Consider the following 25388-nt stretch of genomic DNA (forward strand, 5'->3'; position numbering starts at 1 on the left):
CTGAGCAGGATTTGGATATCATAGTGAGCCATGGTTTAATAAACCATAGTTTAATAAACATAGACTTAGCATTATGTGTGAACCAGGCTGTTTTCTTGCATTGGCACAAGGAACTCACTCCTAGCCAAGAATTAACACTGTTTCCCTTCCTCCAGTACAACAAAGTTGTGGATTATAAAGAATTTAAATGGTCCAGATTAAAAACATGCCAAGTGCCTGTGTATGTGGGGGAAGATCACTGTGTGAGAGCTTCAGTTTACAGACGTTAAGCTTCATCCTGTGTACTGTTCTGAATCTGTACAGCTGGGGAGATGCATTTATTTTATGGAAATATTTCTCCACATTTTTGTATTTTGCATCCAGAGAAGCTGCTTGCAGGATGCTAAAGTGTATTATATTATGTCAAATACCATTCAAGGTCTTGGAGGTTCTTGTAATAAATTATGAGGAAGGGCTCGACTTGTGAAATGTCAAGTCACAGTAAAGTGTTGCATCTGAATAACGTCTCATTGATTATCCATGACCTGACACGCTGTTTAGCAGCTTTTGCATTTCAAAAACCTCTTTGTTTTCTGAATATACCAGCCATTTTTGGTTACTCACACACAGAGGGCAGGGGAACACATTTCCTCTTCTTTTTTTTCTTTTAAAGGAATACAAGCCAATCTGACTGAAAGTCATTGTGAGTATTGGAGGGAAGTAATGTATTTTGGGGAGCACAGATCTTTGAACTGTAGCATGTGCTGGGTTTCTATTCATAGAGCCTGTACCCATCCCATATATTGTTCTATATTTGGCATAATATGCCATATTAATGTATTAGATTCTATGGGCTTCTGCCCAGTCATAGGTCTTTGGTCAGAATTTACATAGCAGGGAAAGCCGCAGAGAGAAACTGACATTGTACCTATTATTACTTGCCGGATAATATCATCCATTTGGCTTCCCTTTTTCATTTCATCAGAGTGATAGGCACTATAGTGCCTAATATTTATTGCAAGTTGATAGATATCCCTAAAATACAAAGGCCTCAGCAGAGATAGATGTGTCTGAATACTTTATTATGTTTTCTTGCTTGTTAGCTCAAGAAAGATAACTATTCACTTTTGATATCTAACATACTTATTCACTTTGAAATGAATAAAGTGAGGCAGGGTTTCATCCTCAGATTGCCAGATATTGATTCTAGGTGTTTTGGGGATGGCTACTGTGTTTTGCAGGTGGCGCTGTGGGTTAAACCACAGAGCCTAGAGCTTGCCGATCAGAAGGTCGGCAGTTCGAATCCCTGTGACGGGGTGAGCTCCAGTTGCTCGGCCCCTGCTCCTGCCAATCTAGCAGTTCAAAAGCACATCAAAATCCAAGTAGATTTTCCTCCAGCGGGAAATAGGTACCACTCCGGCGGGAAGTTAAACGACGTTTCCGTTCGCCAGAAGCGGCTTAGTCATGACCCGGAAGCTGTATGCCGGCTTCCTCAGCCAATAAAGCGAGATGAGCACCGCAACCCCAGCGTCATCCACGACTGAACCTAATGGTCAGGGGTCCCTTTACCTTTACTGATTTATGAGATGTTTTTGTAAATATATCCCACTTTAATCTGATGTACGAGTAACACTGTCTTAGCAAGGATTGAGTTTACTCTTACTATATGTACTACCAGAGCCGTAGCTAGGTGATCTTGTGTCCCTGGCAGAACTGTCCAGATTGCGCCACCTAGCCATGGACAAATTAGCTCTTCTTTCTGCCTCTCCTCCAACTCTTCCCCCCATTCAATTCACCCTCTACTGTATTTAAAACCATTTCTCATGAGGCAATAATCAATGTTTATATTTATGGGTTATGTCCCACCTCAGCACCCCCTAGCTATGGCCCTGTGTAAAGTAAATAAAATTAAAATAAAGGCACAAGTAAAGCATCTTATTAACTGTTTAGTACACAAGATATGGAATGCTTCATTTAAATGTTACACCTTTCAGTCTAACATTTTCAAGGCGAGCTACAAACATCCTTTTTAAAAGTCATGAAAATTAATTTAAATAAACAATATTTCACAACAACATTTAGAACCCACTGAATCAGTAAAACCTGCAAGTGCCAATAGATCTGCAGTGTGAAAACATGGTTTCCAGCTTTGTAGGCGTTTGCGGCTGTTCAATTTTTTAGGATTGAAGTTCCAATGCTTTGCACACTGAATAATCAGGCCACATGCTAAACCTGGCAGTGTTTTGGACCACCTGTGCCAGAATTTGGCTATTGTTAAAGACTGACCAGATAGCAGACTGACTTTGTGTAGTTAGATACATATCTTTCTGGAGTAAAGATATTGGGCTCATTGAATGGTTGCTACCTGTTTATGAAAGCTTTTGTATAGCCAGCCTAGGGCAGGCTGGTGTTTAGCCAAGTCTGGCTTGCCAACAGATTGACCTCAGTCCCAAAGGTGCACTCCTCCATTGTCTCCTGAGACAGACAGATGCCAACCAGGCTTGATCTTGTGAAATATTACAGTAGCATTGTAAAAAGTTACAAATTTGCACCAAACCTGAATATTACCTTGTATAAATAAAAGTTCTAAATTGCATTGTTGTTGTTGTTAAAGAAAATCATTTATATTATTGTTTTACAGAAGCACCTCTGAAACCAGAAGAAAATCCTGCAGAGGCTTTCACTGATTCATCCCTCTTTGCTCACTGGGGTCAGGATCTGAGCCCCGAGAACAGACGTATTGCCCTCAAACAATTCCAGTATTATGGCTACAATGCTTACCTGAGTGATCGTCTCCCCCTGGATAGACCATTGCCTGACTTTAGACCCAATGGGTAAGGAATGCATGTTCTGGTGGGCATAATGCATGTTGTCTTTGGAATATTTTTTAAATTGTAAATTAGTCAATTTTTGAAAACTTGAAATGTATTAAATAAAAAAGATAGACTCTGGCCCAGATCAAGCACTTTCAAGAACAATAGATTTTAACAGATGAATTAAGAATGCACTTAAATATCTTCCATCAAGAAAAATTCAAGTGGTTTAATGTTGGCTAAGTCGTGCCCATGGTCTTCAGAGTTCTTATCCCAATAATTGTGCATAAAGTAAGGGCTATTTCACATAATTAAATCAACACCAGTTTCAACTTCGTTTTTAAAACACTCCAGTTGGGAAAGAAATGAAGAAGTAAACACTTAGCAAGTGATACTTGGTTTGTTGCAATAACATTAAAGATTAGAAAAAGCACTTTGGGATGTGTATGTGTTAGCAGACTTTGCAGCTTAGATGAATTATATTGAGGTAGTCACAGTTTCTGGAGTTCAGAGGCTTTATTCATGCAGGGACTATTTATAGGATGAGTAGAGATAGGAAAGAAAAAGTAGAAATTTTGTCTGTAAAGAACAACAGACAAAATGACCCAGCTTTTAGGTTGGAGTTAACTTAGACAGAGAAGTTTACAAACAAGTGCTGGTTAGGTTAATAGATAAACAGTGCCCTTGTGTGGTTTAAAGCAACACATACATTAACTAGAAACTTAGGAGAAGGAAATATACAGTGGTACCTCAGGTTACAGATGCTTCAGGTTACAGACGCTTCAGGTTACAGACTCTGCTAACCCATAAATAGTACATTGGGGTTAAGAACTCTGCTTCAGGATGAGAACAAAAATTGTGCGGTGGCAGCAGGAGGCCCCTATTAGCTAAAGCTAAGGTTAAGAACAGTTTCAGGTTAAGAACTGACCTCCAGAATGAATTAAGTTCTTAATCTGAGGTACCACTGTCTTTGCTTTCCTTCAACAGTATGCTGTGTTTAGTTTTGTAAGAAGACTGTAGAACAGTCAGTATCAATATTGAGTGAATTCTGTGGAATTCAGACAATGTGCCCTTGCAGTTCTCATGACTCCTTCTGAAGATACCATCAGTATCTCTCATACTTGCAAACCAAAGTAGAGTGCTTTTCCACATTTCTGCTATGGGCCAGAGTAGCAGATCTTCTTCCATGTGAGGGAAATTATATAAATGGAGTGTCCCCCTGGCCCCAGAAAAGCAATTTTCTCTTGATCTCTGTTTATAAGAAGTAATGGGGGGCACTTCTCTCAAATATTTAAAAAAGAAGCTATTCAGAGATTTTAAAGTTAATAATGCCACTTTTATTTTTGACCAGAAGCTAGAACCCTTCTTATTCAAATCCACTCTACGTATAAGTTTAAAACTATTGTACGGATAACAACTAGAAATGTGACTGGTCAACATTGTAAAAACCTGTTCATCATAGCAGCTTCAGGATCTAGTACATCAAATGTTTCTGTTGAATGAACATGAACCTTATTCACAGAAAGGAACATTGCTTTATTCAACAGCCATGCTGGGCAAGTGGTGTTGGTGTGTCAGACCTCAAAGCAATAAAGAACCCTCTCTATGTGTGTGTTGGATTGGATGCAAAGACAAGTCAGTATATCTGAACCAATCTTCTCATTTCAATCTATTTAACAGCAAAATTATAAACAATCTGCCTCCTTGTTTAAATTGTAAATTAATTTAGGGAAAAGTTTCTAGAGTTAACAAGACATTTCTGCCAGAATATCAGGCTGTCTCTTTCTATTTTCCTTATGAAATTATGCTCCCCAAGGATTCCATTTAAATTTTTTATAGCTTTAAGTATAAAATTTTAAAAGTGTGTGTGAGAGAGACTCAACATTATTGCAGCTATGAACAAATTATTACAGTTGGGATTTTAAAGAAAAAGTTGGTTGCAGTTTTCATAGTCATATAAACTTTAGTTAACTTAGTGGATGTGCTGTCTAGTGTAGAACTACTGTACAGTGCTACCTCAGGTTAAGTACTTAATTTGTTCTGGAGGTCCGTTCTTAACCTGAAACTGTTCTTAATCTGAAGCACCACTTTAGCTAATGGGGCCTCCTGCTGCCGCTGCACCGCCGGAGCACGATTTCAGTTCTTATCCTTGAAGCAAAGTTCTTAACCTGAAGCACTATTTCTGGGTTAGCGGAGTCTGTAACCTGAAACATATGTAACCTGAATCGTATGTAACCTGAGGTACCACTGTATATCCCAATCCAGGAAGGACAACCTAGCAGTCTTCCATAGTTTTCTTCTTGTGGTTTGAAAACATGGTTGCAAAAGATGCTCTGAATACAATTTTACAGCTGGATTGTGATCACTTGTGTAGCACCCAACACAGATCTTCCCTGCTCCCAGGCAGAGAAGCTGAGAAGCAATGCTTTAAGGAGTGCCCTGGCTCCCACTGTGTTAGGCATTTCAGGGTGCCACATTGCCAATTGGCTCCCCCCAGGGGAGAAGCCAAGCAGCAACACTTTGAGGAGGTGCCCTGCTTCACCCCAAGTGCTGGGGCACAGTCTCAGTGGAAGTGGCGGGGTATGGAGTGCAGTGACAGCAGAAGTGGTTGTGGGGTATGGCAGCAGTGGGGGCAGGAGACAGCAATTTCCATTTTGCCCGTCTTCCAAACTGATTCATCAAACCCATTGTTAGTTTTGGAATCAATAGTTTGGAACCAAACTATTCTTCCTGACAAATGCATTGGCAGGTTTCTTTTCAAAACAAGCTTGTATTTTCTTCTATACATGTTCCCCCTTCTGCTGGCCTAGGCGATATAGACCCATAATGTATTGTTCGCAAGAGCTGCTTGAGATGAGATGCTTGAGAGATAGTCATTGTATAGACACAGCTCTTTCTCCCCCTGTGTTTCTTAGTCTACTTTTATGGTTCAAGGACGCCTTTTATAAACTGTTTACTGCCCGACCTGTGTCACTCCAATCTGTTATCTAGTACTGTGCTATACTCAGTGAGTAAGGCAAACTGTTGACAGCGCCTGAGCTGCAGTACACTTGACAATATCGTGAAGAAATGCCAGTCTATTTCTGTTTATGAAATGGGATGTCAACTTGACTGTGTACTATTTCAAGTATTGCAGCTCCATATAAGGAGCACATTGTGTAAAAAATGGCAAATCATCTTATCCTGAAGAAAATGTGGCTAACTGTTAGTTTAATAAGGACAACCCAGAATCTACATTGGACTGGATGCACAATTATTCTTTCACTCCAGCTAGATGCAGACTCCCCACCGTCCCTGGTCTGGTTCCCCACAGTTGCCTGTGAAGCAGAGATAACATTCTCTACTAATGGAAAACAGGGGGAATGGGTGATGGGAATGGAAAAGAGTGAGCAGAGTATATGGTAAATTCCCAGGGAGGATGCATTGAATAAAGGGGCCATCAAAAAGCTGCAGAAACATGGTTCTCAGCTATGATTACCTTTGCATTGGAAACGCAATGCAATATTGAATGAAAGCTCTTCGGCAAGGCAAACTAAAATAGTTCTCTGCTCCTCTTGGGCTTGCTATAAGTACCTGTTGGCTAGAATAGTATCCAGGAGGCTCTGACTTTTATCCTTGCTCAGAAAATCCAAACTGCACCCAACAAGCCAACATATGTGATATGTATGTATTTAAATGAATAGGAACATAGGAAGCTACCATATACCAAATCAGACCATTGGTCCATAGTGCTCACCATTGTCCACACTGACTGGCAAAGGTTTTCCAGGATGTTTTAAGTAAGGCTCCTTCTCACCCTTTCCTGGAGATGCTCTGCTGCTGAGCTCTGGCTCTTCATCTTGCAAATGAAGCAAAATTTGCTCTATGGCCTTTCTGTTTGCTAAGAATCCCACACTTGTAGTGCACCAGTAGTTTAATATCTAATCTCTCATGTAAATATGTGTTATAGATTAAAAAAAATGGGGGGGAGGGGGTGTCTTTTAGAAAAACGGATGTGTGTGTGTGTGTGTACTCCACCACTGTGGAAGGCAGAACACACGGCCTTCAGAGAACTTTGTTTTGTTTTAAACAAATGATCTTTATATAAAAAACAGACTCATTTATGCCCTGCAATTAATAATATAGCGGGAAGGTAAACAGCGTTTCCGTGTGCTGTGCTGGTGCCGGCTCGCCAGAGCAGCTTCGTCACGCTGGCCACGTGACCCGGAAGTGTCTTCGGACAGCGCTGGCTCTCAGCCTCTTAAGTGAGATGGGCGCACAACCCTAGAGTCGGACACGACTGGCCCGTACGGGCAGGGGTACCTTTACCTTTAAGACAACATATGTTTGAAAAAACTGGATTATTTGTAGACTGGTGTTTCACAGAAAGTGAGGCAAATGTTGAAGGCAGAAGCAACATATAAGAGAGTGACAAGGGTTTTAGCTCTGTTCTGTTCTAGTGTTTTAAAAACTAATATCAAAATGAGGAAGAATATAGAAATTTGATTGATAAAGAAATTTGATTGAGTACCTACTCTAAAGAAACTCTCTCCTATAATCTGAAAAAAGAATGATATGCAAACAAGAACTATGCAGTATATGTATGTATGTATGTATGTATGTATGTATCTATGTATGTATTTGTACTTGATATTGATATTTTCAGTTAGGTGTAGACAAAGCTACAAAGACATAATAAGCCCTTGGAATACTGTAGCTATCATTAGCCCCTTCCCTTTCTTTTGGAGAGATTCTGCTACTCTTTTTCTTAACAGTGAGGGATAAAAGGCCACCTATGAAGTTGTAATCTGCCAGACATACTTATGCAAATATTATCTGTTTCTTTGGCTATCATAGACAAACAGCTTAGGGATTTGTGTTCCTCCTCTCCCCCCTCAAGTCAAGGAGTGCTCCTGTAACTTCAATAGTAGATTGTAGATAGAAAATGAGTTTATTAGGGTGGACGAAAAATGTTTTATGTAAGCTGGCCTGTAGTCTTTCCAATAACAAGGTTTCAGAAACCAGAGAACCATAAAATTAGGGGGAAAGCATAGAAGAGTGTCTAGTTCTACCTTCATCTATAGACAAATTGTCTTCACTTAAACTATTTCAAACCAAAGCCTGTCCAATTTCCTTTTTAAAAAAGGGGAAGGAAATTGTACAACTACCCTGGGTATCATATTTTATTATCACCCATTTTACTTAGAAAGAAGCAGTTTTTGTATATTCAACCATAACTTGCTTCTCCACGACTTATTTCTTTCTGTCCATCTTACAATGACCCTGCTACATCATTCTCCTCCTACTTTACAGCATCCTTTCAAATATTTTAAGCTGCTGTCATGTTTGCTCATAATATTCTGTCAAAGCTACATGCTCCCAGTTCCTTACAGCATATATCAGATATTACCTTTGTCCATCTTCTCTCAAATTTTGAGCTTCTTATATCTTTCTAAAAATGCATTATAAAATGGACATAATCCAGTTTAGTGGAGGATTAAACTGTCTTCAGTAGACAAGTATACCTATTCTTACACACAGTATTTCTCTCCCCCCCCAAATGAATTTTACTTCACACACTCCACAGTTGTTGGTTTCTATTTAGAGTGTGATTACTGTAAGTAAAACCTCAGTTATCTTTAATTATGAATTTATATGTAGTTTCATTTGTTTTCCCCTCACACTTTTCATTCCAAGATAAGTAGTTTATAGCACATGTCACATTAAAAATTATATTGCGGCAATGTACGCTTCTTCCACTTAAACATTGGACAAATGTGTTTATTAGATTATTAAGATCAACTTTCCCAAATACACGTAAGAGTCTTGTATGTACAGAAGTAGGCTTCTGTTAATATATTTCCAACTAGATGGGGTTCTGTGACATAAATGGTGGCTGCACACAAGGCCACCTTGTTACTCTGTATGTTTTTTGTTACTCTGTATGTTCCCTTATTCCCTTTGCATGTGAGGGGAGGAGTTATCAATCTTCCGTTTGTTTATAGGAACAAATAGAGGTGTTTTTTTTGCTGTGTCCTATCAGATTCTGGTTTGATAAAGTGGCTTGTTCACAAAGTGGTTTGGACAAATTGCTGTTTGTTGAGCTCAGATGCAGCAACAAACTATAGTTTGCTGTTACATCTAAACTAGACTATGGCATCTACTTAAGCTAGCAGTTATGGGCATTATGAGCCTTGCTTTTTAAGAAAATGGCCACAGTTAGAGCACGGAGTGGGATGTTTGGAAAGAATAAGATGTATGATTATTTGTTTGTTGGGTTTCTTTCTTTTTGCACTGTATATCACACATATTAGCTACAATCTTGCCCGCATGTTTTTTTAGAAAATCTAGCTGTCTAGAAAGCCCAAAGTGCATTTTAAGAATAATGAATGATTTACCCTTCTGAAGCATCGTAATCTTCATTTTATAATGAACACACACACAGAGATGCAGAATTTAGATGACCATATCTTGACTTAAGCATCTGAGATTTGCTCATACATGAATTCCCTGGCTCTTCCCTGCATGATGTGAACAATAAAGTCGGGAAGTTTCTAGTTAATAATAGTTTCAGTATTTGAAAGCATGATTTAATATCCTGGCTTGCTGCTAAGCTGGTACCAGAGTTTCTCAGTTTAGCGAAAACAGGAAACAACTATCAGGTAGAGACTTCTGGTTTAATCACATCTCATGCAAAGCGAGAAGTAAAGATTCTGTATGTGTGCATAAAACACTCATATCTTGGCTTATTAAGAGGAGATTTGATTGTTGAAATCAGGCCACTGTGATTTATTGTCAGTTAACAAACCAGGATAATGAAGCTTGTGTGAGGGGGGGACGCGGAGATGAAACGGGTGACAGGTGAGTGTTTGGTCCCAAAACAAAGACTTGTATGTATATCCACACCCAAACATAATATTTCCTACTTTAGAATTATGGAGGGTGCCTGCCTACACACTCATGAAAGGTCAATATTTTCCCCACATGAACCTTCAATAAGTTCTTCTCTCCTTCATATAGATCAATAAAACTGAGTTTATTGAGGCTGTAAACTCCCAATTTCTTTGATCATATAATTTCTTCACACTGAGAACATTCTTGTTCTCAACCTTCAAGGAAGAATGTTAACATTTAAGTGCCAAAAATTAATTTTGATGGTTTAATGTTTCTTCTTCTGGGTTCTACTTTATTAAAGACAATAAGAAATCAGCAAGCTATAATTAAATCTATCCTGCAGAAGTTTTAAATGGCCAAGAACTCATTATTACTCTGACCTTTTATCTTAGGAACCAGCCTGCGCTTGTTTGATACTTTCTATTTTTTCTCCTTTTAGAATAATGTGGTCTTTTTAATAATCTGAACATTATACTTACAAATATTGCTTTTTATATGCCTATATTGACACATTGAGTCAAATTAAATTCCTGCTCCTTAGTTACTAGGGATAAAAGGTCAGTTAATTTTGATTCTCCCAGTTTGTCTTTTTCCTCCATGTTTCTGCAGCAATTTTCTTTCTTTTTTTTTTTTTAAAAAAAGCTCACCCTCAAAATTCATCAGCATTTTAATTCAAATTTCTCCCAATAAACACACGTAATCAGTTTTAACTAGTGTACACATTTTTGCAAGCAATTTTTCCCAACAGAATGCATTTTTGTATGTTATTTTAATGAATATATTCATTTTAATGCTTGCTTTCTAATACATGCATTTGTAAGTGTTGCTTGATTGGAGAAGTTGCATTGGAAAATTCAAATAAGTGCAAATTTCCAAGGATGTCTGTGTTGTGGTTCTCATGTTGTTTTGGAAAGTGTCAATTAGTTAAATTCACCTTTAAATGTGAACTGAATTTAATTCCTTCACCATTTCTATTAGTTATTAAGCTATATGTGATCTGGTTATCTTATCTGATTCATGGAATGTTTTTCACGAGTATGCAAATATTAAAATTAAACAAACCGACAATATAATATTCATGCAACTTTAAGCTCTTTGCAGAGAATTAAACATTAATAAAGGGAGTATTTACACAGCAGTAGTTGCTCTCCTATGGGCTTCATTGAATAGCATTGACAGTTTTGGCAGCATGTTGAACTGTTATAGAAGGAAGTATTTAAATCACAGTAATTTATCCCAAGTTTAAGTTATTGTGATGTAATGCTGATAGTTCCTTCAGTGCTCAACTAAAAAAACCCTGTAGATATGAAGAAATCATATATCCAGTGACACCTAATCCCTAGTACTCAGGTAATTTCACCAGCTTGTTAACTCACTGTACTTTGCCACCAATATAATGGAGGCATTCTATCATAAAGATTTGAAACATAGAGCTGCAATCGATTGCTGGGCTCTCTGTGTTTTGATGGCTATCAGTACTTTACTTCTGGTTCCAGACTGTAATGAATATGTTGGCCAAAGGAATGTCTGTGTTCCATGGGACTTATTCCCAGCCTCTCAAGTAAATATGCATACGTCAATGTAACATATAATTGAGGGCCAAATAAGTTGGAATTCATGTAATTTGCAATTGCATGGATATATTTTTTAAAAAACAACTCTATATCTCTGTCTATATTATATGTGTCTGCCTATCTTATAAGTGCGTCGTAATATTGATTTGAATTTGTGGGAACAATTGTGGAAAACAAATTTAAAATTCACTGCTAATTATGCGTTAAAAGAGAACTACTTAAAAAGGATCCATAGGTGGTGTTTGACACCAAGTAAACAAGCCAACATGTTTAGAGCAAAAAGTGACCTAAGTTGGAAGTGCAAAGAAACAACCGACACATTTTACCATTCATGGTGGTCTTGTAGAATAATAAAAGAATTTTGGGGGACGGTGTATAACAAACTTAAGAAAATGTTTAGAAGAACATTTTCCAAATACCCAGAACCTTTCCTTCTGGGAATAATAATAACAGGAATCCCCCCAAATCAATTTACAGTATGAATGGATGTGACCACAGCTGCCCAAATTCTGGTAGCACAAAAGTGGAGAACAGATGCAGTACCATCATGAGAAGAATGGCACCTTCAGATATTAGAATATAAAGAATTTGGCAGCATGACAAATAGATTAAGAAATAAAGATGCTAATAATTTAAAAGAGGACTGGACATTATATATATATTATATGGAAAAAATATTATAACAAGAAAATAATTGTAACCTGCTGACCAAAAATACTCAGCACTAGAGGTTACAAGGTAGGATACTGTAAGGTAATAAAAAAAACTTAGTAGAGTAAGAAAACATAGTTGAAAAGATAGCAGATAGGAAACCAGGGAAACAGTGGGAGTAAAAGTTAAGGTTTATAAGAGTCAAATAAATTGGAGGAATAAGTTACGTTACTATTAATATTCATATATAGATGTCTTATATTTATGTTATTTTTCTTTCTTATTATCCTGTGTATGACTGTAACAGTATGCATTGATGACATGATAAAACACAAAAGCAATTTTTTTTAAAAAGTGTGTTATATTAAAACTACTGAAGTTATCCATATGTTATTAGCTAAATCACAATTATAAAGAAAGATGTATTAAAGAATCAGCAGATAGCAAGAGCTATCTAGCAATTTATAAACATTTAGAAGAACCACCTTCTTTCTAAGAAACTTTCTAAGAAGCTCTTTTAGTAAAGCACAAATGCCTTATATAAAGGTAAATAGCAGGGGAGAGGAACCCAATCCATATTTGGCCCTTGGGAAAAGGGGGCCTTAACTCTTCTGTCCCTTGCTAAGGCTCCAGTTTGGATCATGGTCCCCACACATTCTTTTTGGGTTGGAATAAAAGCTCCCATTTGTGTTAATGAGAGCTTTTCTTCCATTGCACAGAGCAGTTCTTCCCAGCTCCGGTAGCACCCTTGCCTCAGTTCTGTTGTTTACTTTTTCTTCCTCTTCTTTGGCGATCACTCGTAGCCAAGTAAGATTGTCTTCCATAAAATGGTTTTAACAATGAGTCCGTAAGTGACTGTGGAGGCCAATTCTGGATCCACATGTCCTTCCACAGTGGGGACATTGGTTTCCGGGTGGGAGTTGATCACAGTGTGGATTTGACAAGCATGCCTTCCTCTTAGCATGTTTCTCCCTTGCATCCTGAGTTTGAGTGTCTTCAAAGCCCATGACACCTTCTGTAAAGGCTGTTCTCCAATTAGAACTCTCGCAGGCCAGTGTTTCCGAGTTGTCAGTGTTTATATTACATTTTTTAAGATTTGCCTTGAGACAGTCTTTAAACTTCTTTTGTTGACCACCAGCATTACGCTTTCCATTTTTAAGTTCGGAATAGAGTAGTTGCTTTGAAAGACAATGATCAGACATCCACACAGCATGACCAGTCCAGCGAAGTTGATGTTGAAGAATCATTGCTTCGACACTGGTGATCTTTGCTTCTTCCAGTACACTGATATTAGTTCGCCTGTCTTCCCAAGTGATGTGTAAAATTTTTCGGAGACACCATTGTTGGAATCTTTCGAGGAGTTGGAGATGGCGTTTATAAGTGGTCCATGTTTCACAAGCATATAGTAAGGTTGGTAGTACAATAGCTTTGTAAACAAGCATTTTGGCTTCCCTGTGAATGTCCTGGTCCTCAAACACTCTGCACTTCAATCGGGAGAAAGCCGCACTCGCAGAGCTAAGGCGATGCTGGATTTCGGCATCAATGTTGGCCCTTGTGGAAAGATAACTGCCTAGGTAGAAGAAATGATCAACATTTTCTAATGTTACACCGTTAAGTTGGATTTGTGGTGCTGCAGAGGTGTTATTTTGTACTTGTTGGTGGAACACTTTGGTTTTTTGGATGTTGAGTGATAGGCCAAGCTTTTCGTAAGCTTCTGCAAAGATATTTAGGATGGTTTGGAGGTTATCCTCTGAGTGTGTGTACACTACATTGTCATCAGCAAACTGAGTAGAAATCATATTACTTTTTAAAAGCAATCAACGCAATTGCTAATTTGCAATAATGACTTACTTAGTTTTGCCTTGCGATTCTTGGCTGTACCCTTCTTCCTCCTTTTAAAAATGTATTGAGCTCTAACACTATGTTTTATAGAAAACAAGCTGATGAAATCACCTTTCAAAATTGTATCTAGTTATTCCTCTGAAAGTCCTGCTTGCTATGGAGCACACTTGCCTCTACAAATATACCGGAGGTAGGAGGGTGTCCTTGTGCTGGCATTGTCATTTCTCCACTTGAAGTGGCCTCACATGTCCAAACATCAACTTTAGTTGGGACAGCATGTTCTCTACAAGTAGTTTGTGTCTAATGGCAGCTCTGAATCCACCTCCAAGTCAGGATTGACTAGCTGCTCTGAAGGTGCAAGACCAACGTACAGAGGACAGCAGTCAGGTGCAGATGCCAAGAAATCAGTATCAAGTCCCAGCTGATAGCAGTTGGATAGATATGACAGGAGGTGAGAAGTGTGAGTCCTCCTCTGATTTTCTTCTAACCCCACTGCCCCACTCCTTTGAGCTTTTGGCTGTCAAAAAGAGCAAAGAAGAGAAGCAAGGTTGAAGGTATGCAGCCTTTCTTCCACAACGCACGCTGTTTGGGTAGCACCTCTAGTTCCAAAACCATATCCAGGAACAAGTGGGCCCCTTGTTTCTGTGTCTCAGAAGGGACATTTCCCTGGGGAACATGACACAATTGAATTACTGGATTTATAATAGTTTGATCATGCCCTGAACTCCTTTGGAGGCTTCTATGTGGGGAGGCAGATTTCTAAAGAAATGCAATGCATAATTCAATTTATTTGTGATCGAACTGCATTTGAAAACAGATTACCAAGGATAAATAATATGGAAGAATGATTCCTCATTATCTTAAGTGAGCTCCACGCTGCTTACTAAACTTCCATTATAAGGGGAGAAAACTGCAATGGTCCTCCTTTGTGACCATCCTCAGCAAATGTTGTCTGCTTAGAAATGCTTTCTGAGAGAATTACCAAGCCCCTTTCTGTTTACTGCCTGCTGTGCTTGAAAGAGAGCATTTGTAGCATACTTTTACCTGTGCAGTATGTAGTTTTCTGGTGACTATGACAACAGATACTTCAGTTCCGCATTCTTTTATTAATTCTAACCTAGCCTGACCACTAGACATGGGCTATGTTTTGTTTTAGATATTGATATGAACAAATGACCAACATTATTATGGAAGCTTTGCATGTACAGACCTGTTATTCAGGTCCTTATTTTGGTGATGTCAAATAAAGTATGGGTGATCAACATGCTGCCTTTGATATTACATATGAACAAATGCCTTCAGTAAGGCGGGGGGGGGGGAATCAGTGATGCTTAAAATATATGTTGGTCTTGTATTATGGCTAAGTTGGAAAAATGAACTTTGTTTAAAGTGAACATGCTTTCACTTCAGATGATCTGCACTTGACCCTTGATACCTTCTCCCATTTTGAAACACTTTCTCACTTGATCTTCACTGACAATCACTTTCTAGATTAGTGGGTCCTAATTGGTGGTCCACAGATCCCAGGGGGTCCACATAACCCACCAGGCAGTCCGTGGCACATAATCCATCAACTGTCACTCATTTATAAAAGAGCCAGTGTGGTTAGGTGGTTAAGAGCAGTAGATTTGTAATCTGGGGAACCGGGTTCGTGTCTCTGCTCCTCCACATGCAGCTGCTGGGTGACCTTGGGCTAGTCACACTTCTCTGAAGTCTCTCAGCCCCACTCACCTCACAGAGTGTTTGTTGTGGGGGAGGAAGGGAAAGGAGAATTTTAGCCGCTTTGAGACTCCTTCGGGTAGTGATAATGCGGGATATCAAATCCAAACTCTTCTTCTATTCTTCTTTTGTCATCCCTATTATGGTAACTCATCAATTTCAAAGTAATTTTCAGAAGTAACCTTTAACTCTCTTCTATCAACAATTAATCAACTTAAGCTTTAAAAACCAATAATTAAAATTAGCCATAATTCTAACATGGTAAGGGTGAGATAAACTGTGACACTAAAATGGATAAATTTATGGAATCTGAATTAAAGTATGTGTATTTGGTATTATAGGGAAATGTGGGAAATGAATACTTCAAAAATTCATTCACAGAGTATACCTGTTCATGGAAACAATTTTCTCCTGTTCATATGAAATATCCTTGATTATTCAACATATCTAAGACCATTCCTGTGTCCCTCTATCAATGTCAAAGAATATGGTCACTCAAGAAATTCAGTGGATAGCTGTCTCTCCATACGTTGAACTGAATTTTTCTAGGTAGCAAATTTGCAACAAGACTTCAGAAATGACATGTAATTCCTAGCTAATGCAAATAATGGAAAATAAAGGCCATGACCAAGGACTGTATCAACCAGAAGGGATGAACTTATGGCTTCTACATTTCATTTGCGAAATTGACAGTGCATTCTGTTTCTTTGTTTCAAAGGTGCAAGAATCTCACATTTCCAGACAGTCTTCCTGAGGTCAGCATTGTTTTCATATTTGTGAATGAAGCTCTCTCAGTGATTCTGCGTTCCATTCATTCTGCTATTGACAGGACTCCTGCTCATTTGCTCAAAGAGATTATTTTAGTTGATGACAACAGTAATAATGGTGAGTAGCATGCACCAAAGGGATGAGGTCTTACCCTGTGTTCAGTTGCAATCTTTATGCTTGATTATAACGTGGCCATTCTGTTTAGCACGAAAAACTCCCAATGGCAAGAACGGGGAATCATCAAAGCCTGAGGATGGGCATCTTTCTGAAATATTTAAAGACTTTTCTATTCAAGCTTGCGTTGGCCACTACATGGGAGGTGTCATAGGGAGCACAAATAGTCAAACTCTCCTCTTTCCCTGTGCCTTTATACTTGCACCTGAAAGTATCGTTTTTTTGGCACTTTGGTCATTTAAGAATTACCATAAGACTGTTTTGCCACCTGAGAACCTGCTTTACTCATTGAGAATTTACTTTGTTTTACACCTAAGATGAGAAACCTGTGGCCTTCTATATGTATACTGTTGTACTCCAGCCCCCATCAGCCCCAGCCAGCATGGTCAGGGATGATGAGAGTTGTAGTCCCACTACATCTGGAAGCTCACAGGTTCCCCCATCCCTGCTTTACCCCCTCAAGTAGTTTACACTCTTGTTTTATTGAATTTTAATGTTCCTCACACTGGGAACAACGAAGGGCCGATTATAAATAATTTAAATAAACAATTATTCTATGGCTACTGCATTGGAAATCCATTATTTGAATATGTTCTATATCTGTTGGAAAACATGCTCAGGGCAAGCTAAGAATATAGGACAACCGTCTATCTCATGAACCTCCCCAAATATTAACATCACAGGTAAGGTGGATGGTGACTAGAGATGGGGGGTCTTTTTGGTTGTGCTACACAATTTTCTTGCCAGAAAGTTGCCAAGTCTGTTGCCTTTCAGTTCCACTTGAATTCTTTTCTTTCAAAATGCCCTGGCATTGGAGATCTTTTCAAGCCGTCTGTTTTTAGTTTTTATGCTGTTACAAATCTAGCTGTTCTTCTGAGTTTTTGTTTGTTATCAGTTTTTATGTTTGATTGTTTAAGCTTATTTTTAAGCAACTGGAATGTAGATGTGGGATCTCAATAACTGTCTAAATAGTTAGTAATGTTCTGGTTTGCATGTTGCTTTGTGGCCAGAAGGCAAACCTGGCAAAGTTTCAGGAAGACTTCTGGGACTTCCTTCCTTATAGCCAGGTTAATTATTATTATTCATTCATTTCTATTAATTTCATATCATTCTGTTTTTAAGAAAAAAAATATCAAAGTGGTTTACAACACATTAGAATATCAAGTAAAACAATCCAGAATAAAATGTTCCTGGAGAAAATCAAATACAAAGTATACATTCAAAGCAACATAATTAACAAGAAACTAAAGTATTATCTTAAAGAATTCACAATAAAACATTATGAAGGAGGTCAGCTACAGAATGCACGTTTAACTTAGCAAAGTTAACAAAAAAATTTAAAAAACATTTGTATATATTAAAATATATATTAAAATGCATAAATAGAAATAAAAAAATGATTTCAAAGGAAAACCTTACTAAAGGAAGTCAGGTACAAAATGCACATTTAAAACAGCACAATTAACAAGAGATTAAAATATTATCATAAACATAGAACACACCTGCTGCTGTTGCTGCCAGTCTTGCCAGTGGTGGTTCATGGCGGTTGGTGGTTGGGGAAGCTCAGGCTCGATAACCTGGGTCTGCACTAAGAGACAACCAAGATGGTCTCTGGCCTCTTCAGTAGCCTCAGCTTTTGTAGCTGGAGTCAAGTCAGGGCTCTGCCCTCCCAGGCCAGGTGGAAAAAAGCCTGTAAGATCTTCCAGGACTCACAGCCAAGATGGTTAAGACTTTGTTATTTATCCAGGAATTTTAATTTGTATAATCCCTCAGCCTGCATGGTGGTTTTAGCGGCTGTCTTTTATTATGTTTGCTAATGCTAGTGTTTAATTGTTTTGCATTAGGTTTTAATTAATTGATTATCTATGTCATTGCACAGTGCCCTGGAATCTGTTTTCTATGAAGGGTTGTATATAACTGCTATAAGTAAGGAAATAGCTTAGTTCCGGCTATGCTGCAATTTGTACATGCAGATGGTGTATGTTTCCTTTGGAGAAATCATCTTAGCAGAGCTAAGAATCAATTCTAATTGGATTGTAAAGCCATTTGCACCACTAGAACTGGTATATAAGTATGTAATAACTCTTGTTTTAATAATATGTAATGGACCTTGTTTTAATAAAATGCCCTGACTTAGTTACTACTGCTAGTAGGTTAAGCTGATGTTACTAGTTATCCGCTTGGCTTAACCACCAGTGAAGGAGGACATGGGTTTTGGAATTTTGTATTTGATCATTGAACACCAGCATTGTAGTAGGGGCTATGCAAAATACAGAAATGAATCTAGACCTCCTCATGCATTCAAAGAAATGTGAGAGGCTTCCAACTGGCTTAGATGCATGGACACCAGCCCCAACCCCAGCATCCCATTGGCCACTGACCTTGCCTCTTCCATGCTTAACAACCATGAGCTTTTAACAACAGTTGCCTGATGCTGGTAGGAGCATAGTTTCAGGCAAGGGTTATTTGGGATGGGGTGTGTGCATGTATGTGCTGGTTACTGTAAAGCTATGTGCATCCCTTTGGTCCTGTTGCCTTGGCTACCAACATGTACCAGTCAGATGTACTAATGTTGCCAACCACTCCTTTGCATCTTTCAGCCTGTGGTCCCTCACATCACATATTAAATTTCAAGCCAGCCTCACAATGAACCGTACATATTTTGATAGATCAGCTGGAACCCACAACATTCATATTGGATCTGCATTTTTTCTGCTCTAAGGAGCTGCGCTGCAGACGGCTTACCTTCTAGCCTGCCCTTCTGTATAACTGTTGCATGACCCCTGCTACTGCTTTTGTAGCGACCCACTCTAGAATCAGTGATGTGCATCGGATTTGGGTTTTAAAAAAAGAAAAGGAGATGTGGTGGAATTAAAATGAAATAAGCCTCCTGTGCCATGCTTTTCTGCTTGCTGCTATTTTCTATACGCCAAGAAAATTTTAAAACTCAGACACTAGCAAATATAAGAGCTGAATCTAATCCACAACCACTGGAAAGTGCTATATTTCACCAAGCCTTTGCCAAACGTTCCTTAAAACACCATCAGAGGGTAGGATGGGAAGGTTATTTGCTTTCATCCATTTATCCAACAACACAGGAAAGAGAATTGGGAGCATTGAGAAATTATCAGATATACAAAAAGGAGAAAGCAGGTAATGAATTAAGGAACGTTACAGAGTGCTTTGTTTGCTCCAGTGATGTGTCTAGTATAAATCTTCTGCACGGCAAGTACCTTAACATGTAGGCAGATTTTGGAGTCATTGATAACTGCCCAAATGATACATATTTGCAATTCCAGTCATGAACTGATAACACTTTGTAATTCCATCAAGATGGTTTCAGCTGACAATAGAAAATAACAATGATTCATTTAATCTTGTTTAGCATGCACCAGATTTCCAAAGATGAGTACTCTTAAGTAATACCATAACTATGAATATGTTTTTTACTTATATATATTGCCAAGCAATATGCACTCCATAGTAACTGTTCTTCTTTAGTGTTCCACTCTGTCAGTGGTCCATTCCCAATCTATTGGCCTCTGTTCCTCTTTTCCTTTCAGAGAGCCCCTGCCTGCCTTAGGTGACCCTAAAAAGGATAAGGGTTATAATGTATTAAAGGCACCAATTTCAAAACAATTTCTCTGCTCTGTAAGGCTGCTGTGTAAAGTATTTGCTTTATAATTAAGTCTCGAAAATTAGGGAAATGGAAAGTTAATCCAGCGGACAATCTTTGGCAATGCATTGAAGACGTTGTCATGGCTTGCACGTTTTTGGGACTAAAGAGGGTCTCCTTTACTTTAAACAGTGATTCAGTGCCACAGGGCATTTTATTGCCTTAATCCTGAACTAAGTACAAATGCTGATCCTCCTTTATCCAAATCCATGGGTTATCCTAATCCTTTATTTAGTCCATGTTCATTTGTTTCAGTCTTGTTTGGACCAAACTACATGTGACACTAAATGAGCTTAAAGTTGAGTGGACCTTCCACCTCCACCTCCCCCTCCTCCCCCTCCCCCACTCAGGTGTGAGTTTAACCCTTTCCTCTGCCCCGCTCCCAGTGAACTGCTAGGCTGGCAGCGCAAGTAGATAAATAGGTCCCACTGCAGCAGGAATGTAAACAGCATTTCCATGTGCTCTGGCTGCAATCAGAGTGTCCTGTTGCATCAGAAGCAGTTTAGTCCAGCAAGCCACATGACTTGGAAAGCTGTCTGTGGACAAATGCCGGCTCCCTCGGCCTGAAAGCGGAGATGAGCGCCACACCCCATAGTCTATTTTGACTGGACATAACTGTCCAGGGGTCCTCTACCTTTTTACCTTTACCTTTGTTGTTGGTAATAGATAGTGATCCCATAATTACAGTGATGACATTAAAGCTATGGCAATTGGCACTATTTAATGTTTGGGAAATTAAAAACTACAGCAGCAGCAGAATAAATTCTTTCCTGTGTTTGCATTGCTATCCGTTCTCTCAACAATAGCATTAGATTATCAGTCACACCAGAATTCAGTCTTCTGTAAACTTTTTTGAAGTTGCATTTGTTACGTGTTAGTTGAGGACAGAACTTACACTTTAATGATGTCTTAAGACTCAGTATAAAATTAACAGTATATGCGTGTACATATCAAATTTCTTTACATTTATCTTGAGAAATATAACCAGCAGTAGCTTATTCATTCACTTCAGCATATGTCAAGCAAATTAACTGTGATTTTTGCTAAGCTCCAGTACAGTTTTTCTAAGTTTCCAATTATATTTTAGAAGCCCTCAATTAATCTCCTGCAAAGCCTTCATTCCTATTTTTTTTAAAAAAAACAAACGTTTGAAGTGGAAAAAACTGTGAAGATGTCACTGCATCTATGTCATTTGAGCAGTAGATTTTTAACACTTACAAAGCTTGGATCTTCTCATTATTGAAGCAACTTAGAGTGCATTATGTTAGCATTTCACCTGTCAGCTTTTCCTTATGAAATTGGGTAAGCAGAATCTGAAAATTAAAAATGTTTCATCTATGTTTGAAAAGGTTTGTATACATTTTTACCCTTTAATCCTCCAGTTTTGTACATTGTGTGTCAGAAATGAAAGTTTATGCTGGGCTGTTGATTATATGCCACTGTCAGTAATACCCTAGCCAATCAGGCGTATCCTTATTACCACATTAATCATAACTGATAACCCAGTTGAAAACATATCACTTGGAGATAAATCACATTGAGAGGGCTGGCTAAGACTGATTAACTAAGTACAATTGTCAATTTTTAAACACACACAATGTAACTACTGTTTTTAGCTTTCATTTTATCATATCCCACACACCCCACACCTAAAGTGAGGTATATTCATTCTCAACCTAACAGAACTCTTGTCAATCCAGTTCCTGAGCCTTGGGAGCAAGGGAGCTAAACTCAGAGAAGTCACCACTGAATGAACCAACATTTAGGCAGAATCACTTTGTTTACTGCTGAGTTTAGATCACACAATATACTATGGTGTATCAGGGCAGGAATGAGCCTAGGCTCCCCCCAAAATATATGTTCCCTTTTCTCATTTCCCTCCACCATTGCTATATATAAAAGATCAGAAGTTTTCACTTCTGATGTTGATTAACAGCAGTTGAGCATTATGTTCAAATCCTAAACTGTGGGGTAATCAAAACAAAAAATTTTTTTCCTTCCAGTAGCACCTTAAAGACCAACTAAGTTAGTTCTTGGTATGAGCTTTCGTGTGCATGCACACTTCTTCAGACACTTCTTTCGTGTGCATGCACACGAAAGCTCATACCAAGAACTAACTTAGTTGGTCTTTAAGGTGCTACTGGAAGGAAAGAATTTTTTTGTTTTGACTATGGCAGACCAACACGGCTACCTATCTGTAACTGGAACTGTGGGGTAATCTTAACTATAGTTTGTTGAAATAAACCAACCTCTTAAATCACAGATTGCAGCCACATTAGTTGATGTTTGGAGGGGAGGGGGTATGTAAGTGTAGTAGAAGACCAGCCTTCTTCCCCTCATTATAAACCATGGTTTATTGTAACACCTGAATATAAAGGCCCTCTGGAAACACTCCTCAACCCCATGTACCATAGGAGCCAATTCCTAGGGGCTGTGGGGGGTTTGGCCCCCACAATAAAACACCGCATTTTTCGCTCTATAAGACGCCCCAGACCATAAGACGCACCTAGTTTTTGGAGGAGGAAAACAAGAAAAAATAATATTCTGAATCTCAGAAGCCAGAACAGCAAGAGGGATCGCTGCGCAGTGATCCCTCTTGCTGTTCTGGCTTCTGGGATAGCTGTGCAGCCTGTATTCGCTCCATAAGATGCACACACATTTCCCCTTACTTTTTGGGATGGAAAAAGTGAGTCTTATAGAGCAAAAAATACGGTAATTGCGGAGGCTGGGCCCCCACAAAGTTGATGGGCATTCCCATTCAAATGGTGTGTGTGCACTGTATCATGTGATCAGTTATGTGGGGCGGGGCTTACCTGGGTCCCCACAATATTTTATTCAAGTTGGCACCCCTGCCATGTACCTAACTTTAGAGCTGGAGCAGAGCTGAGGCTCTTACCAGCTACACAGGCTAGAGAGATATCTTACAGATTTTATAGAAAGGGATTGTGCCTAAACTTAGCTTACTTGAGAAGAGAGCTTCTCTGACCAAGTTCAGAGAAATAGCTTTCGCTATTTCCTTTGCTCCAAGATTCAGAAGCTTTTCTGAGCTTTTCCCTGTAGCAGTAGCTCAAGGGATGGCATTGTTCTTTAAAACCTTAAAAAATGGTTTTGGATACTTTTTCACAGCTCTGTCTGAGTTATGATTAATTTCCAGGTCTAGGACAAAAAAAGAAAAGAAAAGATGAATTTATTTAGGGCCAGTTCACCGAGAAATAGAACTGCATTTTTATAATACTGAAATTGGAAATTTTGACGGTTTCAGCTCAGCTGTGCCATTTGGCCCAATTCTTTCAATTGTTTATTGCAAATGTGCTGCTTCCCATCCAGGTTTAAAACATCACATCATGACTCCTTTCATATACAAATGCTTTTAAATATCAAGCAGATTCCAAACTCAGTCAAGGTGAGTTTGTCTGTTGCTACTGACATCCCATTAATGGAACATCTCTCACACACATGCCCTTTCTGAACTGTTGCTTTCCCCCTTCCTGAAACCATTCTGAGCAACCCCCTCTCTTCTGTCTTGGACCCTGTATGGGCTTGCAATTCTTTTGAAAATTTATGAGCAGTAAGGATGAGCAAAGTTGCTGAAAGTCATAATTACATGTTTCAGAAGATGTATTTGACAAGCTTCTAATGCTGGGGTGCAATATGAATTGAAAACTAATCTTAACAGTTCCCTCTCTCTTTCTCTGGAGAGCTCTCACAGAGCTACAATTCTGAGCACCATACAGTTCACGGAATTTTGGGGGGAAGCATTGAGTATTAAAATAGTATGAGAGTGCTTTAAATGTATTGTGTGGATGTGTCCAAAGTCTTTTTTTCAGTCTGCTGTCTTATATACGTTAAAGAGGCCATAGGCTAAGGAGTTTGTTAAGAAAAGCTGTTGTGCTATTGGCTGCTTGGCATGGGAAGTTTCCCAGTGCTTGGTCAGACAACCTGAGTAGCTGCACAGCTCCATTTCCTCTAAGGCCAGTGTTGCTGGGATTGTTTACCAGCTTAGGAGGCCTTAAACAAACCCTGTGTGGGTGGGTTTGCTTAGAGAGTGGCGATTGTGTGACCTGGGCTTGGACAAGCAAGCAAGAAAATGAGATTTTGAACCAATCTAATATTGTGCAACTAACCTGAAGAATCAATTTCTTCCCCTCATTTTATGTTCTCAGAAACAAACAAATCTCATAAATGTTGTCTGAGTGTGTCCATAACTAACTAAAATGTTCCAAAGCATTCCACCGCACCAGCTGTGCCATTTTCTAAAGGTAAAGGGACCCCTGAATGTTAAGTCCAGTCGCGGGTGACTCTGGGGTTGCGGTGCTCATCTCGCTTTACTGGCCGAGGGAGCCAGCGTTTGTCCGCAGACAGCTTCCGGGTCATGTGGCCAGCATGACTAAGCTGCTTCTGGTGAACCAGAGCAGCACATTGGAAACGCCATTTACCTTCCCGCTGGAGCAGTACCTATTTATCTACTTTGACGTGCTTTCGAACTGCTAGGTTGGCAGGAGCAGGGACCGAGCAACAGGAGCTCACCCCATCGTGGGGATTCGAACCACCGACCTTCTGAGCAGCAAGTCCTTGGTTCTGTGGGTTAAACCACAGAGCCACCCATGTCCCTATGTGCCAATTTCTAGGAAGGGCTTATTTCAATCAACTGAAGCTAAAAATCACAGTGCCAATTGCTGTAGTGGTTTCAAACAAAAACAGTCTCCATTAACCTCAATTTGTTTTTAATTTTTCTTTAGCTTATTTGATTTGGGGGCAAATTGGCAAACCATTTTCTAATATATTTTGGTAACACTACATGTACTGTTTTTTGGAACCTTAATTAGTCTATCTAGGGATGCGGGTGGCGCTGTGGGTAAAAGCCTCAGCGCCTAGGACTTGCCGATCCAAAGGTCGGCGATTCGAATCCCCGCGGCGGGGTGTGCTCCTGTCGCTCGGTCCCAGCGCCTGCCAACCTAGCAGTTCGAAAGCACCCCCGGGTGCAAGTAGATAAATAGGGACCGCTTACTAGCGGGAAGGTAAATGGCGTTCCGCGTGCTGCGCTGGCTCGCCAGATGCAGCTTGTCACGCTGGCCACGTGACCCGGAAGTGTCTTCGGACAGCGCTGGCTCCCGGCCTATAGAGTGAGATGAGCACACAACCCTAGAGTCTGTCAAGACTGGCCCGTACAGGCAGGGGTACCTTTACCTTTAATTAGTCTATCTACGACTGTAAGTTTTGTCCTTCCTGTTTATACAACATTAGTTTTTATATTAATAATAGATGTATTTGCAGAATTGGGTATGTGGCAATGTTTATTATCCCACAGCTAGTTTTGCA

General features: G+C 39.2%; 1 protein-coding gene across 3 annotated transcripts in view; it reads left to right on the forward strand.

Moving 5' to 3' along the window:
- Positions 1-25388, forward strand: part of GALNT18 (polypeptide N-acetylgalactosaminyltransferase 18) — a 327555-nt gene that overhangs the window by 201394 nt on the left and 100773 nt on the right. For all 3 annotated transcript variants that reach the window (XM_053391140.1, XM_053391122.1, XM_053391130.1), the window contains 2 exons: positions 2621-2813; positions 16170-16336. In XM_053391140.1, the coding sequence (XP_053247115.1) occupies positions 2621-2813; positions 16170-16336 (360 nt within the window). The remainder of the gene's footprint in view (positions 1-2620; positions 2814-16169; positions 16337-25388) is intronic.

Source organism: Podarcis raffonei, chromosome 1 (genome assembly GCF_027172205.1).
Source record: "Podarcis raffonei isolate rPodRaf1 chromosome 1, rPodRaf1.pri, whole genome shotgun sequence".
Taxonomy (NCBI): Eukaryota; Metazoa; Chordata; class Lepidosauria; order Squamata; family Lacertidae; genus Podarcis; species Podarcis raffonei.